Source organism: Rhizoctonia solani, chromosome 7, assembly GCF_016906535.1.
Source record: "Rhizoctonia solani chromosome 7, complete sequence".
NCBI classification, from domain to species: Eukaryota; Fungi; Basidiomycota; class Agaricomycetes; order Cantharellales; family Ceratobasidiaceae; genus Rhizoctonia; species Rhizoctonia solani.
The window spans coordinates 861,030-873,994 of record NC_057376.1 but is presented as its reverse complement, the minus strand read 5'-3'; the positions used below and the strand labels follow the sequence as shown (position 1 = coordinate 873,994).

Sequence of the window (12,965 nt, the reverse complement as noted above, 5' to 3'; positions counted from 1 at the left end):
TCGCTGTATTTCCCTACCCCCTTTTCCTAAAATGCGTCCTCTGCATCTCATCTCCCCCCACGGCCAATAAACGCATGTCTCGGTTCTGTCTTATTTGCTCTCGCGCTTTTCTGCGAGCTGTATTGCCCCTTGAATTCACCCCTATGGTTGAATGGTTCTGGACCTCAAGTTGTTGTTAGCGTTGTGTGTTTCTCATCGACTGTATGGAAATATAACTAAATGTTTCGCCTTTATGAACTTGCTGATCGGGGCCTGGTTGTTGCGTCGGGCCCGTGGGTCTCGTTGCATGTCATCCTTGATCTAATTATGGGGTCCAAACGATCGTAGCCATCGTACCCGCCACAGTGCTGCGCTCGGAGCCACCCTCGTCTCTGGCAGCAAATCTGCCTCAAAGAAAATCATTTCTTACATCCAATCAGTTCTTTCTTATTCACCGGCATGGGAATTCTTCACCCCTCTTGCCCCCCCAAAATCCACAACTCAAAAGCTAGCCGTAATCTATAAACCAATGACCCCTAAACTTGGGAGCGGTAAGGGGGGGGGCACAGCATCAAGGCTATATGCATTGACCACACATAACCAACCACTGGCACAGCCAGCTGTCGAGTCGGGCTCTGTTTACACAACGCATCACGGATGATTTCACATGATTCGGCTATAGCGGGTCTTTCTGGCGCCTACAGCCAAACCCCTCCCGAGAGACTATATAACTTATTTTACCCCGGGTTTTCGATCAACGACTGGGCTAGGATAACTCAAGATGGCTCTACCGATGCTCATGAATGGGGGCGCAGAGTGCGGCCCGTCGAATGCGCTACAGGGGTTTTCGAAGCAATTCGACCAAGATCGAGGTGCGGCACACGTGAGTTCCTCTCTCCCCCCTTTCCCCAATAACATGCTTAATGGAATGTTCATTTCCTAGGATAGAATAGATACCAGGCCAGGCCAGTCGGGTTCGGTGAGCGGATCCCATACAACGCTGACTTGTCCTGCTTTTGACTAATAAACCTCTCGTCACTTCTCTGCATGTCCCACCCAAGACTTTCCGCACTCGGCCCACGGGTGCTGCGGCCAATCCACTCGAACAAGATGCGATGCGATTTTTGGTGCTGGGCCGAACACGTCCTTGGGTCCGGTGGGTCCGGTGGCGCCCGGGTCGTTTGATGTGGGTGCATTGAGGGGTGCGTTGCCGAGGCTGGGAGGCCCTCCTGTTGCTGCTCCGCTGCTGCTACTGCTCCAAGTGGCTGGGCCGCCGATTTCGCTCGTGCTGGTGCTGGTGCTAGCGGAGGGATGGGTGTAGAGGCGGGTATGAGTATGGGTGGAGAGTGGGCGCTGCAGATGCCGATGCAGGCTCAGGGGATGCAAGGTCTGGAGCGAGGTAAGTGCCGCTCGCGTTCTCGTATAGAGTATGATTTATATTGTCAATAGGAGCCATATCGCCGCCTGCGCAAATGCAACAAATGGGCGGTATGTCACATTCAACGTTTATTACTCGACTCGATTAATCTGGGTTACAGGTATTCAACACCATATGGCATATGGGCCAACCATGATGAACACAGTCGCTCGTAATACTACTTGGACCTCGGACATGCGAACAGATCCCGAATCTCAAATCGTGTTTCCCGACATTCAACCCCAAACGACAGTTGAGCCCACCCATGCCGAACCAACACCATCCACCTCGACCGCCGGAGAACGCTCGGAGCTCGCAGAGACGGCACGCCAGTTGATCGAGGCGCTCCAGCACGAAACTAGACCCAAATTCAAGAACTCACAGTTTATGGGTCTTATGCGCCAGCTCCGAGACGGGGAGGTGGTCGTGCAAGATGGAGACATGGTTCCTGCGTCCGAAGCACGTCCAGCCGAACCTACCGCATTGGACAAGGGAAAGGGGAAAGCCGTGGAGGGAGGTGCGGGCTGGGCAAATGAATACTCGACTCCTGGGTTGCAGCGACGCAAATCTGTGCATTTCGAATCGGGCTCTGACCAGGCTCAAATCACGGAGCAAGACGACGCATTCGACAATGCTGATGTATTCTACGATATTTACAATCGAGAACGTCAAGCTTCGAGTGTCGCTGATCCGCAAAAGGATGAATGGGCTCAACTTCAGTCCGATTGGGACTCGTTCGAAGCGACTGCGAGTGGAATCAAGCCGGTCCACCCGCGAAGGTATCAGTTCCAGAAGAATAACCCATATTTGAATGAGACGAGAATGCATGCGATGCACAAGCATGGGGCCGGACTTCAACAGGTGAGCAACCTCCTCGGAGTTTGGATTCGTGGGCACCTGAATCTTAGAACCGCCATGGCTCCCAGAGCGTACTCGAACATGAAGCGATCGTTCAACGAGATCCGACGAATGCACAAGCGTGGCTTGCACTCGGCGTAAAGCAGCAAGAAAACGAGAGAGAACAACACGCGATCGATGCGCTTCGAGAGGCTGTATTGCAAGATCCTTCATGTATGCCTGCATACTTGGCACTGGCGGTTTCCTATGCAAACGAAGGTGATCGGGTATCAGTCCATCGTGCGATTGGAGACTGGATGACAGGGCGAGGCGCTAAAGTGCGCAAGGTGGGGGGATTGGGAGAATTGGGTGTGATGGAAGGCGTCGCTTCGGTAGACGAAGTCCACAATGAATATATCTCGGGGCTCTTGAATATGGCGAGGCAGTCCTCGGACGAGATTGATGCGGATATTCAGATTGCGCTGGGGATCTTGCTCAATACTATGGAGGTTGGTGGTGGTGGTGCTTTGATGTTGGATTTTTGATGTTCTGATCGGTGTTGTTAGGACTATTCCAAGGCGCAAGATTGTTTTAGAACCGCACTTGCTGTGCGGCCTGATGTGAGTCTAACTGCTGTTCGGATGATGATGATAAAGGTGTTCTGACCCCGATCACAGGACTGGCTCTTGTTCAACCGTGTAGGCGCAACTTTGGCTAACAGTGGGGGCCCAGAAGAAGCTTTGGCATTCTACTACAAGGCCCTTGAGCTCAACCCCGGATACATCCGCGCTCGATACAACTTGGGAATTTCTGTATTAACCTTCGGGTGCGTTCTTGGGTATTCGCCTTTTCAAACCTGTGGCTAATATATAGATACAGCGTTACGAAGAGGCTGCACAGCACCTTGTGGATGCACTTGTCCTGCAAGAGAGCGAGGGTCTAAATAATGAGCGAGGTGTGACCTCGGGTTCACTCTGGGACACGTTGCGTTCAACTTGTTTGAACCTGCAGCGAGTGGACTTGGCCGTTGTTTGTGAGACAAGGGACTTGCAGAGTAAGTGCCATTTCGAGAATAAAAGGTCCATAACTTACCTTTTTGCAGAATTCATCGATAGCTTCCACCGGGCGGAGGCATAAATGGTTCCGTAATAGTACTCTTCCGTGTCACGCCTCTATTATATTTTCTTATATTGATGTCTGTCTGAAGCCACCGTTTTTCCCGATCAGTTTATCAATACGCCTGAATGACCAAATGATTATGACGCGCATACAAGTTGGGTAGGACATTTCCCAAGGTGGTCATTCGCTAATGGCGAGCGGCCGCTCCGATCGATCGATATCTTGACTTGTCTCCGCCACCACGAATGGTAAATGCGCCGAGAGCGACAAGTCCGGCCATCTCTGCTCCGAAATCTTGTGGCCATGCATGAGAATGTAGAAAACGAGGCTTGGTAGGGTGAGGACGAGCTAAGAGGCTGCCCGAACCAGAGTGTGCTTCTGCATGGCAAACTAGCTGTCAAATTTGTGAGATGCAAGAGAAAGCAAGATGATCATACATGAAGTGCTCGAGACCAAATAATAAAACATAGTAGTGTACATAACTCTTGGAAGAAACAAAGCCAAGAACGATTTCACGACGGTAAAACATATAATACATATCACAGTCTCTTTGGCACGAGTATAATGCCTAATCAGAATCCCACAGGCTGCTATCCGAGTCTGTAGACGATTCCCCGAGGTCCTCGATTGGAGTTGGTTCTGCACAAGGCTCGTCGTTGAGAGTTGAGTTATCAAATCTGCCAGTACGTAGGCGGACTTAAGATCCGAATAGATGATACTGGTATATAACACTCACGTTCTCAACACTTCTGCCCAGTCGACATCATATATACTATCCATTCCCTCCGGAAGTTTAGAGCCTGGGCTTACCCCATTGGCCGCGTACTCCCTTGCCCTCTGCCTGACAAGCTGTCGCGGAAGTGGGTTCGGAGTGCCAGGGGCGTTTTCGCCGGGTATCCAACGAGCCCGTCGGATAATACGGACCCATTTCTTGAACTGCGAATTGCGCGCATCGAGCTGAAGGGGTCGCTGCCTCTTGCGTTGAGCCGGAGAGATCGGTGCCCGGTCGGGGCGGGTCATCGACACCTCTGGTACAATGGGCTTCACCTCTGGTACGGTGCGCTCTGTAGAGGTAGACAAACGTTGTCTCTTCCGACGGCTCGCACGGATCGTAATTTTGAGACCGTTAGGTCTGCACTGGGTATAGCTTCGTGGCTATAGGCGCTCCTTTAGGCCCATACATTGAAGCTAAACATTAGAAACATGGCTTACACTTGATCTACTTTTGGAGGAGTAGTTACAATCTGTTTTTGTTGCGCAGCTTCGGCTGCTCTGCTCCTGCGGCGCGTTGAGAGACCCTCGGGCTCCCGAGCGGGCGCGCTCTGAACTCTAGAGCTCGTTGGGGACATAGCTGAAGCGCTCGACCCCGAGTTTCTTGTGGATTTATATTAGTTTTAGGAAGCAAATGAACTCTATACTTATTCGCTTACTCGCTGTCGACGTTTGAAGCTCCTGGGCGGCGGCGAGGTGGCTTTCGGTGAACGTTCACGTTTGATTCGTGCCGGGTCCAATTGCTCCGTTTTGTAAATTGGATACCACAGTGCTTGCATTTGAACCGAGGAGTAACTGGAGAAGTACTCATGATAGCAAGATTAGTAGAGTGTCAAGGGTAAGAGAGGAGCGTGTCTGGCTCTCAACGCGGACATGCGTATCACTCCGCAAGCGCCCGCTTGAGGCTAGTCCATGGGTCAAATTATCCCAAACATCCCGCCGCAGGATACCTTAGAACCGGAACCCTCGAACAAACGTGCACTTGGCTTGGCCGAAGCTCACGGACTTGCAGTTCCACTGGTATATGAAAATTTACAGAACTGATGTCATGAGTTTACTGAGGAATGGGTTTCAGCTGATGGTTTCTCCAGCAGTTCGCCAGCCAAGCATAACACCAATCACCACGACCGAGGCCGTCAATTAAATCTACATAACGTGTATAAAAACTACATTGCTAGATCCTTGGGCTTAACCTCGATACCGTTATAGCATTTATGGTGCCAACAACGTCACAGTCAAAACCCTAATCACGCCTTGGGCTTTGCACCGCTCAACTTTGTAATGGCAGTTGCACTCAGCATCTTTTTGTAGGATGCTATCGGGAATTTGATCCTAAAGTACAGTTGTTAGCTGCATAGGCATAATTAGAGACATGGTACTTACTTGCACGTCGCACACACGACTACTGGCTTGCAAAAAACTAGAGGAAACGTACGTCAGCGTTGTATGGAATGGGAACAAAGTCAGAACTTACTTGATAGGCATACAGAGCAAACGTAACCCATGTCTACAACTTCTTTGTGACAGAAACATGACGCGCGAAAGTCGACTTTGCCCTGGCTTGGGAGCTCGATAGTATTTCGGAGCGATGCCGATGGGAGAAAACACATCTATTGATATGCAGATTCTATATGGTGATTTGTATGGGAGAGCATAGAGCATACCGTCAAAGACTGTAGCAGAGAAGATCCGCTATCCAGGTTGAGATAACACCCCCTGGTTAGATATGAAGCTTGTTGTAAGAATATAGTGTCGGGGCCAAAGACTCTGCAAACATCGATTGGAACTCGCTATGTAGACGTTTACCAACTATGGCATTAACTTGTTTTGGTCTTAGCTCACCAATTTTTGCGCCGAGAAGATGCAGTTCATGAATGGGATATATGGTGTCGAAGCATCTGGCGACACAGACAATATCAGGATGCGGGAGTCTGTAATGGAGGCTGACGATGCTGCCGCCTTTTCGCTTGCGAGTTTTTGTTGGGGCGCGGATATTCTGTTGATTTCTGTACGCTTGGATTAGATCTGTTCCAGATTTTCGTGAAACCAAACTCACGACATAGAGCCTGAGTCAACGAGGGAACAAGTGCGATCGGCTCTACACGACCGGTCAATACCAATAACACAAACACTTGAAAAGACCGTACTTTGTGTATCAGACTCGGACATAGAAGCCAATTCCGACTGTATCCTCTCCATTAACACATCGTCAACTGACCGGAACCCGTGATAAGTATTCGACTCTGACTCGGGTCCGAGACCGGTGTTTGATTGGGTACTTGCAGGTGCCGGGTACAAGGTCAAGCTACATGAGGCGCTCAGTTGAATTTCTAATTATTGACAAACTTATTCACGGGGCACGTACCTGCGCCCTGGAAAGGCACCAAGTATGGCTGCGCTGTTCTCTTGTCTACATCCCAAATGACAATTAACAAAAACCAAAACTTGGGATAGGAATGTCGACAAGTCCATCCCTTGTCCACCATTCGCGGTTGATGACGCGGAGAGCTGCCATTGAACAGGTGAAATATCGAGAATCAGAATCAAGTGTGCGGGAGGTGTGGACTCAGGAGCCTCCATTACGCCTTACAACCGGGTGAGGAATCAAGAACAGCAAAGTGTGACTAAGCAGAAGAGATGGTGGCGACAGACTTGCCACAGGATGTGGTTGTCGAGGCTTGTTGACAAGTGCCGATGAGTCACGTAAGCGGTAGACTCAAACAAAGCCCGCCCATCACCACTGACAAAAACCAATCCTTGTTTGTGCATTTCAGAAGTTCCAGTTTGACTGAATTTGAGAATATGGGGATTCAAATTATTGCGAGTACATAAAATATGAGTTGCACGATGTAGATTAATTCAAAGATGGCTCAAAGATTGCGTCAAGTGCTAAATTTGGGTCAGGAATATGATTTGCGTTCTTCTACCGTCTTCTCACATCCCTTCTCACACATTCATAAGTATCATAAAGAGCAACATGGCACGCGGAACTCGGTGTGACAATTTAAGAATTTTATCCTACCACGATCTCCGGGCCGTCTACCCGGACGAATTCCGGAGCAAGGTGTACAGCCAAGCATGAAGCCCAGCGCCGAACGCGTGTTCTCGACGTTCACATACGCGCATACACTACCCGCTCAATACCCCATGGATCAGTCCATACTCGGATCTGCGTTACAAACGGAAGAATCATTTCTTCTACCAATCGAGCCTGTCCTTCTCCTACTTCTAGCGCGATATGGCCACCGGGTCGAACAAGATTTTGACTTTGAATAAGTGATATGATGCGTGTGTAGAACGACAAGCCTAATTTATCATGCTCTAGTCGATAGCACAAACCACCTGCCACCGGGAAATAAATCAATGCCGAGATCGGAATACTGTTCAGACTCACCTGCAGACGGTGGCACTTCACCAAGCAAAGCCAAGGGATCTTCGAATAACCGTACAGTGTGAGAAAGCTTGTCATATTCCTGGCGTGGGATATAGGGAGGATTGGAAGTTAAGACGTCAAAGGGCTCCCAAACTTTGACATGTTGTTTCAATGAACGCACAAAATCTTGTGCAAAGATATCTGAGTGCCACACATGCACCGTGTTCCCACCAGATTTATTGAAGCCACAATTGGATATATTTTCATTAGCCAACTCGACGGCCGACAGGCTATTATCGACTCCAAGAGCAGAGATAGTACGGGGTGGGAGTGAATCGCACAATAGAAGCGGAATGCATGCGGTGCCGGTACAGAGGTCGAGCACTCGAAGTGGACGGTCCTCAAATTTGTGGCTTCGTAAGGTTTGGGCAAGACGCAGCGTCCAATACTCAGTCTCAGGGCCTGATTGAGAGCATGCCAACGTGAGTGATAGATAGCGACGAAGTAATCAACGTACGCGGTATCAATGTTGGAGGACGTGTGAGTATTTCAATCGAGCCAAATGGTTGTGTACCTATGTGCTGGTTACTAAAGGAGCATAACATAACGTCAGGCGAGCGTTGCCCACCCAGAATGTATTGCAGGGGCCATCCTCGAGTGCGTTTGAGTAGTCTATCGGCCAACAAACCTTGGCTCGAGTCCGAATGGCTGCCGGTGGATTCCTTGATCCAACGGAACTCTCTAAGTGCTTGTTGGCGAGAGCCAAGGGAACGTGCGAGATTCGCTACCAGTCTAGATATGCGTGGCATAACCCCGCAATAATATTCGGCAGTGCATAAGTTTACCATCCCAGTGGTTCCGTTCGGAACGGCCCTGTTCACGTGACTGCCTTTCCGGCTCTTTCGACCCACCTCGCTGATCGTAGATTTACTTACCTACACCCAGAGCGCCTCCCGCCCACCGCCTCGATAGGACAGTCCCAATAGTACCAGTAATATTCTGCCAGGCTTACGTATAGTGCCTTGCGGGATACCTGGTATATCTCCCACTATGATGGATGTCCAACCCCCCCTCCGGCCCCGCCCACCTACTGCCGATCTATCCAGATTCGACACAGCTCAGTCGGCAGAGTCCTCGAAGAAAGTACCAATTGCTCCCCAACCCAGCAAACGCAAACGGGATGTTCGAGCCAGCGCTGACACATCTCGGGCCGCCTCTCCCGCCCAGGAGACCCCAGCGCCAAAGAAGAAAAAGGTGAGCACAAGTAATTCCCATCCGACTATGGCTGAAGCTTGCATAGGCCAACCGCGCATGTTTCCATTGCCAGAAGGCCCATCTCACTTGTGACGACGGTGCGTTGCTTGTAATTTGACCATTTCAACCACAATAATTCATTCTGTTGATCCACTAGCTCGCCCGTGTATGCGCTGTGTGAAGCGAGGCATTGGCGACAACTGTACCGAAGGGCACCGAAAGAAGGCCAAGTATCTCCTCGATGATGATGAACTCGGTATGTTCCCAGGTCGCGTGATTCCCGTACCGGTCTGACTGGCCCGGTCTCCCTAGAAGAGTTAAAGCGTACTAAAGAACGCAGCAACACAGAGTGTCAACAAACACCTAGCCTCCCGCAAACCCAAGTCATAACGGGGCTTAGTTCCACCGACGAGGCCTCATCATTACTACCAGGTAAATACAGCATCACGAGTGGGGCGCATGCCGCTAACTCCGTTCCCCCAACCCGCTTTCTCCACACTAGGTTTCTCTACACCAACAGATCCCCTTTTCAACATCACTTTCGATCCAACTTATACTTTTGGGTCTGAGGCAGCTAACCTCGAATATTCGATTCTTTCCGCGATTCTCAACCAGCCGGGCGGTTCACCGAATTCCAACCCTTCACTTGATCCCGCAGCGCTCACAAATCCTAGCCCGACTGTCGCCAACGGGACTAATGGTAGCCCTGCATCCTTACATCCTTCTGAACCATGGGGTGGCATGCCACAAACGCTTGGGATGCACTACGCACAGGCGCAAGCACAATTGCCCCAATCAGGAAACGGAAATAATGGCCCTTCGGCCGGGTCTGATTCGCGTTCGTTTGTTCGTACAACCGAGTCCCACCCTCTACCGTACAACAATAGCAATGGAATTCAAAGACAAGGTAGCCAGTTAGCTTTACCATCTCCACCTGCATCCGAACCTAGCACTACAGGCGAAATCGTCAAGCCCCGAGCAACAAGCCAAGTTGGGACAGGGAGTACAAATTGGGCGTATTCAGATGGAGTGAAAAAATATGACTATACTGAGGGATATCACTTCCTTATGTCATATCTACATGACCGGTGCGTTCTTTCTCGGGGTTTTCGAATACCCTACTGATTGTCGTGTTCCCTTCTATTCTTGCTACTTGGCGGTGGCGGTTGTTTATACGTGGGATATAAAATTATTTCTGTTTTGGTGCGGTGGTCTGGGGTTACTTTACCACGTCATTCTACAAATTTCGCGGACGAAATTATCGGTGACATACGTGGTTCACATCGCTCGATCAACCCAACTTGAATGGCCTTGTCCCACCCTCCCCCCAACCATTTGGTATTTGCCCTACTCAAACATCTGGGACCTACTTCCCTATGATTTGGCAATCCATCCGAACAGCCACTTTGACAAAAACGACATCCTACGTGTCGTCCGGGCTTTAGCCATCGTGCGGCCTTCATTGATCGCCCTTCAAATGCCTCTAGCAGACGAAGATGAAGTGTTTGTCGAACGATGTTTACAACGGAGCTTGGCCGTGGGTACCTTCCTGGTATTTCGAACGAGCCCCTCGACTGACATAATCCTCGTGGTAGGAACTTGATAAATTGATATCATTCAGTGGCACGCCAACCGTCGTCTGGCGTCGCACTGGCGAAATTTGTCTGGTGGGATTGGAATTCACCATGCTTACGGAGTGGAGTCGCAAAGAACTGTTAGGGAAGAGGACGTTCATCTATGAGGTGAGTAGTGCGCATATGATCAAGTCCGGTACAAGGGTATCAGATCTGGACATATGACCAACAGTTTCTGACGCCATATTTGCTTTCTTTAAAAAGTTGTTCGAGAACCAATCGACGGTCGAATACTGGGAACAATTCGCAGCACACGCATTCGAGAACAGTACTCGCTCAGTCAACTTGCACTGCGTTTTGCTAAAGCCTAACGGTGCCCCCGTTCCTTGTGCCTTTTGCTTCTCAATCCGGAGGGACTTGTTCGACTTGCCAAGTTTGATCATCGGTAAGGAGATTCTTTGATCCTAAGCGAGGGCATGTTCTGACTTTAGAGGCACGTGTCCAACAGGTCAATGGTTACCCCTCCTATAGCCTATTTCTTTTTACTGTATTCTTTCCATCTTTGTGCTCTCTGTGGTTTGAACAGCGCGATTAATAAAGTGGACGTATGCTGGGCCGGAGCCCAAGCACATACATAGCATGCACCGTCACAGCACTAACCTCATACTTTGGGATTGACTATGTTTCTTTTGTCGCTCATTTTGCTTTCGGTAATCCGGTTATGACCGATGTATTCGTACCTTATGAATGAACGATATGTGTATGTTCATCTATTTATTTCGCATGCATTAATTTGCGAAGTATTCATTCATGTCTATGGACCGTTCTAGTGAAATTTATGAATGTAGGGTTACTCTACTCTAGGTAATGACAGACAAGTCGAAATGAAGTTGCCCAGGCTTGCGAACTGCCACACCCTTTTCTGTCACTATGGCGGTGATGAGCCTGCCGGTGTGACGTCAAATGCCGGGTTGTAAACTGATGTCGTGTGATTCAAAGCAGGTGGAGTCAGGAGAACCTAAATTATTATATATGATATTAGTCATCGAGAACACGAAACTTGTGCGGCATAAGAGCCTAGAATGACGTGATATTGTGCTCTCACCTGGGTCAGTTCGGGCTCCGATGCAGAGCTTGATGGAGGGTAAACGGCCCCGCGAACCAGGCAAGCCTCTACGCCCGGCCGTTGTTCAATAGGTATCCTGCGGAAAGTTAAAAAGTTATTTATAGGAACGATGAACGGCAATGAAGAAAGTTAAAGTACGATTGCCGTTGGAATGTTCCAGCACACAGTCACGGTGGCTAATAGGTGCGTCGAGAAAAGAGGAGTGCCACTTACTTGGAGCCGTCGGGTGTATCCAGATCTATGGTGCTCACAGGTGCAACCACAATGAACGGAATATTGTGTCTTGCGGCTATGACCGCAGCATTATAAGTGCCAACTTTGTTCGCGGTGTCTCCATTGCGAGCAACTCGGTCTGCGCCTACAGCTGAATAGATAAATTACGTTAGTTGGGCTCTCGACAAAAAGAGCATGTAATGCGCTTTACCTACTGCGTGAATAGTCTGGTTTTGGAAGAGAGATCCGACCATATTGTCGCAGAGCATCGCACAGGGGCTCCAATCGTTACGAGTTCCATGGCCGTAAGACGAGTGCCCTGATGGTAAGGCGCAGTCTGAGTAAAGTAGGCTTTCCCCAACTGTCCTTGCTCAAATAGATGGGTGATGAGGCCAAGAGCAGTACCATATCCCTAGCACAGTTAATCAGTGATGTGCATTTGCTACATAAAAATTACAAACCGAGGTTGCCAAGCTCCCAGTATTGCACACCGTCATGACGTTGAGACCAGATGCTTCTCCGCCTTCCGCTTTTACACGCTCTACGAGCCACTCTGCGCCGTGTTTTGACATTTCCCGGTTTCTTCCAAAATCCTCGTCCGCCACAGCGCGCCCTTCCTTGACCAAGGCATTGGCAATATCCTCGGCGCTGTGACCGGCATCAAGGCCAGCTTGCAGAGTATTTTGTAGTCGGCGAGTAGCAGCACCAAGGTTTACTGCAGTAGGACGGGATGAATAGAGATAGCTGAGTTGGGGGAGAACATGGTCTCGGAGCGCGTTTGGTGACGCTAGGAATGCGGGTTGAGGGTCGGACTTGAGGGCAATAGATAGATGGGACGCAAGCGAAAGAGCGGCAAGGGATGCAATTGCAGGTGCACCTCGTATCTAATAATAATATATTCATGAAACATCAACGCATACAATGTACACAACTCACCTTCATCGACTTGATCGCATCATATGCAGCCTCGATTGAGTCGACCTCGATCCATTTTTCTTGGTGTGGAAGAAGTAGCTGGTCTATAATGGTAATCTTGTCGCCATCCGTGCGGAGGGATGTAAGTAGATTTTCGATTGTCATGGTGGTTTGGCAAATGGAGTCAAAATGTGAAAGTTTGTGAATAGCCGAGCTCCGGGTAAATCAAGTAAGCGCGCGCTTGGGGGGCTGGGCTTCATTTGGACACTTAACCTGGCAACCATGAGCATCCATCCAAACTCACTCACCAAGCACTTTGTCTCAACATACTGTAAACAGTTTGTGTATGGGCGCTTCCCAATAACGAGATTTCGGATTTATCGCCGT

General features: G+C 49.6%; 6 protein-coding genes across 6 annotated transcripts; 2 read left to right on the top strand and 4 right to left on the bottom strand.

The window, feature by feature from the left end:
* Window positions 1–760: 760 nt before the first annotated feature.
* On the top strand, window positions 761–3,370 carry RhiXN_06444 (peroxisomal targeting signal 1 receptor; the record flags this gene model as incomplete). Its single annotated transcript, XM_043326260.1, has 11 exons — window positions 761–862; window positions 923–958; window positions 1,041–1,130; window positions 1,180–1,378; window positions 1,429–1,467; window positions 1,518–2,257; window positions 2,305–2,742; window positions 2,800–2,853; window positions 2,911–3,045; window positions 3,113–3,287; window positions 3,336–3,370. The coding sequence occupies 11 exons, from the start codon at window positions 761–763 to the stop codon at window positions 3,368–3,370; spliced, it is 2,043 nt and encodes a 680-aa protein (XP_043181692.1).
* Window positions 3,371–3,920: 550 nt separating this feature from the next.
* Window positions 3,921–4,934, bottom strand: RhiXN_06443 (uncharacterized protein; the record flags this gene model as incomplete). Its single annotated transcript, XM_043326259.1, has 4 exons — window positions 3,921–4,029; window positions 4,089–4,484; window positions 4,565–4,726; window positions 4,783–4,934. The coding sequence occupies 4 exons, from the start codon at window positions 4,932–4,934 to the stop codon at window positions 3,921–3,923; spliced, it is 819 nt and encodes a 272-aa protein (XP_043181691.1).
* A 436-nt stretch (window positions 4,935–5,370) lies between these two features.
* RhiXN_06442 (transcription factor TFIIH complex subunit Tfb4) lies at window positions 5,371–6,703 on the bottom strand (the record flags this gene model as incomplete). The annotated part of the gene is made up of 8 exons (XM_043326258.1): window positions 5,371–5,455; window positions 5,507–5,543; window positions 5,598–5,733; window positions 5,788–5,913; window positions 5,966–6,129; window positions 6,180–6,221; window positions 6,271–6,428; window positions 6,489–6,703. 8 exons carry the CDS (start codon window positions 6,701–6,703, stop codon window positions 5,371–5,373), a joined length of 963 nt encoding a protein of 320 aa, XP_043181690.1.
* A 532-nt stretch (window positions 6,704–7,235) lies between these two features.
* RhiXN_06441 (methyltransferase domain protein) lies at window positions 7,236–8,305 on the bottom strand (the record flags this gene model as incomplete). The annotated part of the gene is made up of 4 exons (XM_043326257.1): window positions 7,236–7,465; window positions 7,518–7,958; window positions 8,014–8,070; window positions 8,125–8,305. The coding sequence occupies 4 exons, from the start codon at window positions 8,303–8,305 to the stop codon at window positions 7,236–7,238; spliced, it is 909 nt and encodes a 302-aa protein (XP_043181689.1).
* A 241-nt stretch (window positions 8,306–8,546) lies between these two features.
* RhiXN_06440 (Fungal Zn(2)-Cys(6) binuclear cluster domain) lies at window positions 8,547–10,786 on the top strand (the record flags this gene model as incomplete). The annotated part of the gene is made up of 8 exons (XM_043326256.1): window positions 8,547–8,750; window positions 8,797–8,848; window positions 8,908–9,006; window positions 9,063–9,182; window positions 9,253–9,838; window positions 10,152–10,287; window positions 10,346–10,492; window positions 10,589–10,786. The coding sequence occupies 8 exons, from the start codon at window positions 8,547–8,549 to the stop codon at window positions 10,784–10,786; spliced, it is 1,542 nt and encodes a 513-aa protein (XP_043181688.1).
* Window positions 10,787–11,252: 466 nt separating this feature from the next.
* RhiXN_06439 (translation initiation factor eIF-2B beta subunit) lies at window positions 11,253–12,743 on the bottom strand (the record flags this gene model as incomplete). The annotated part of the gene is made up of 7 exons (XM_043326255.1): window positions 11,253–11,342; window positions 11,430–11,526; window positions 11,664–11,814; window positions 11,875–11,890; window positions 11,938–12,075; window positions 12,125–12,547; window positions 12,600–12,743. 7 exons carry the CDS (start codon window positions 12,741–12,743, stop codon window positions 11,253–11,255), a joined length of 1,059 nt encoding a protein of 352 aa, XP_043181687.1.
* Window positions 12,744–12,965: the final 222 nt, after the last annotated feature.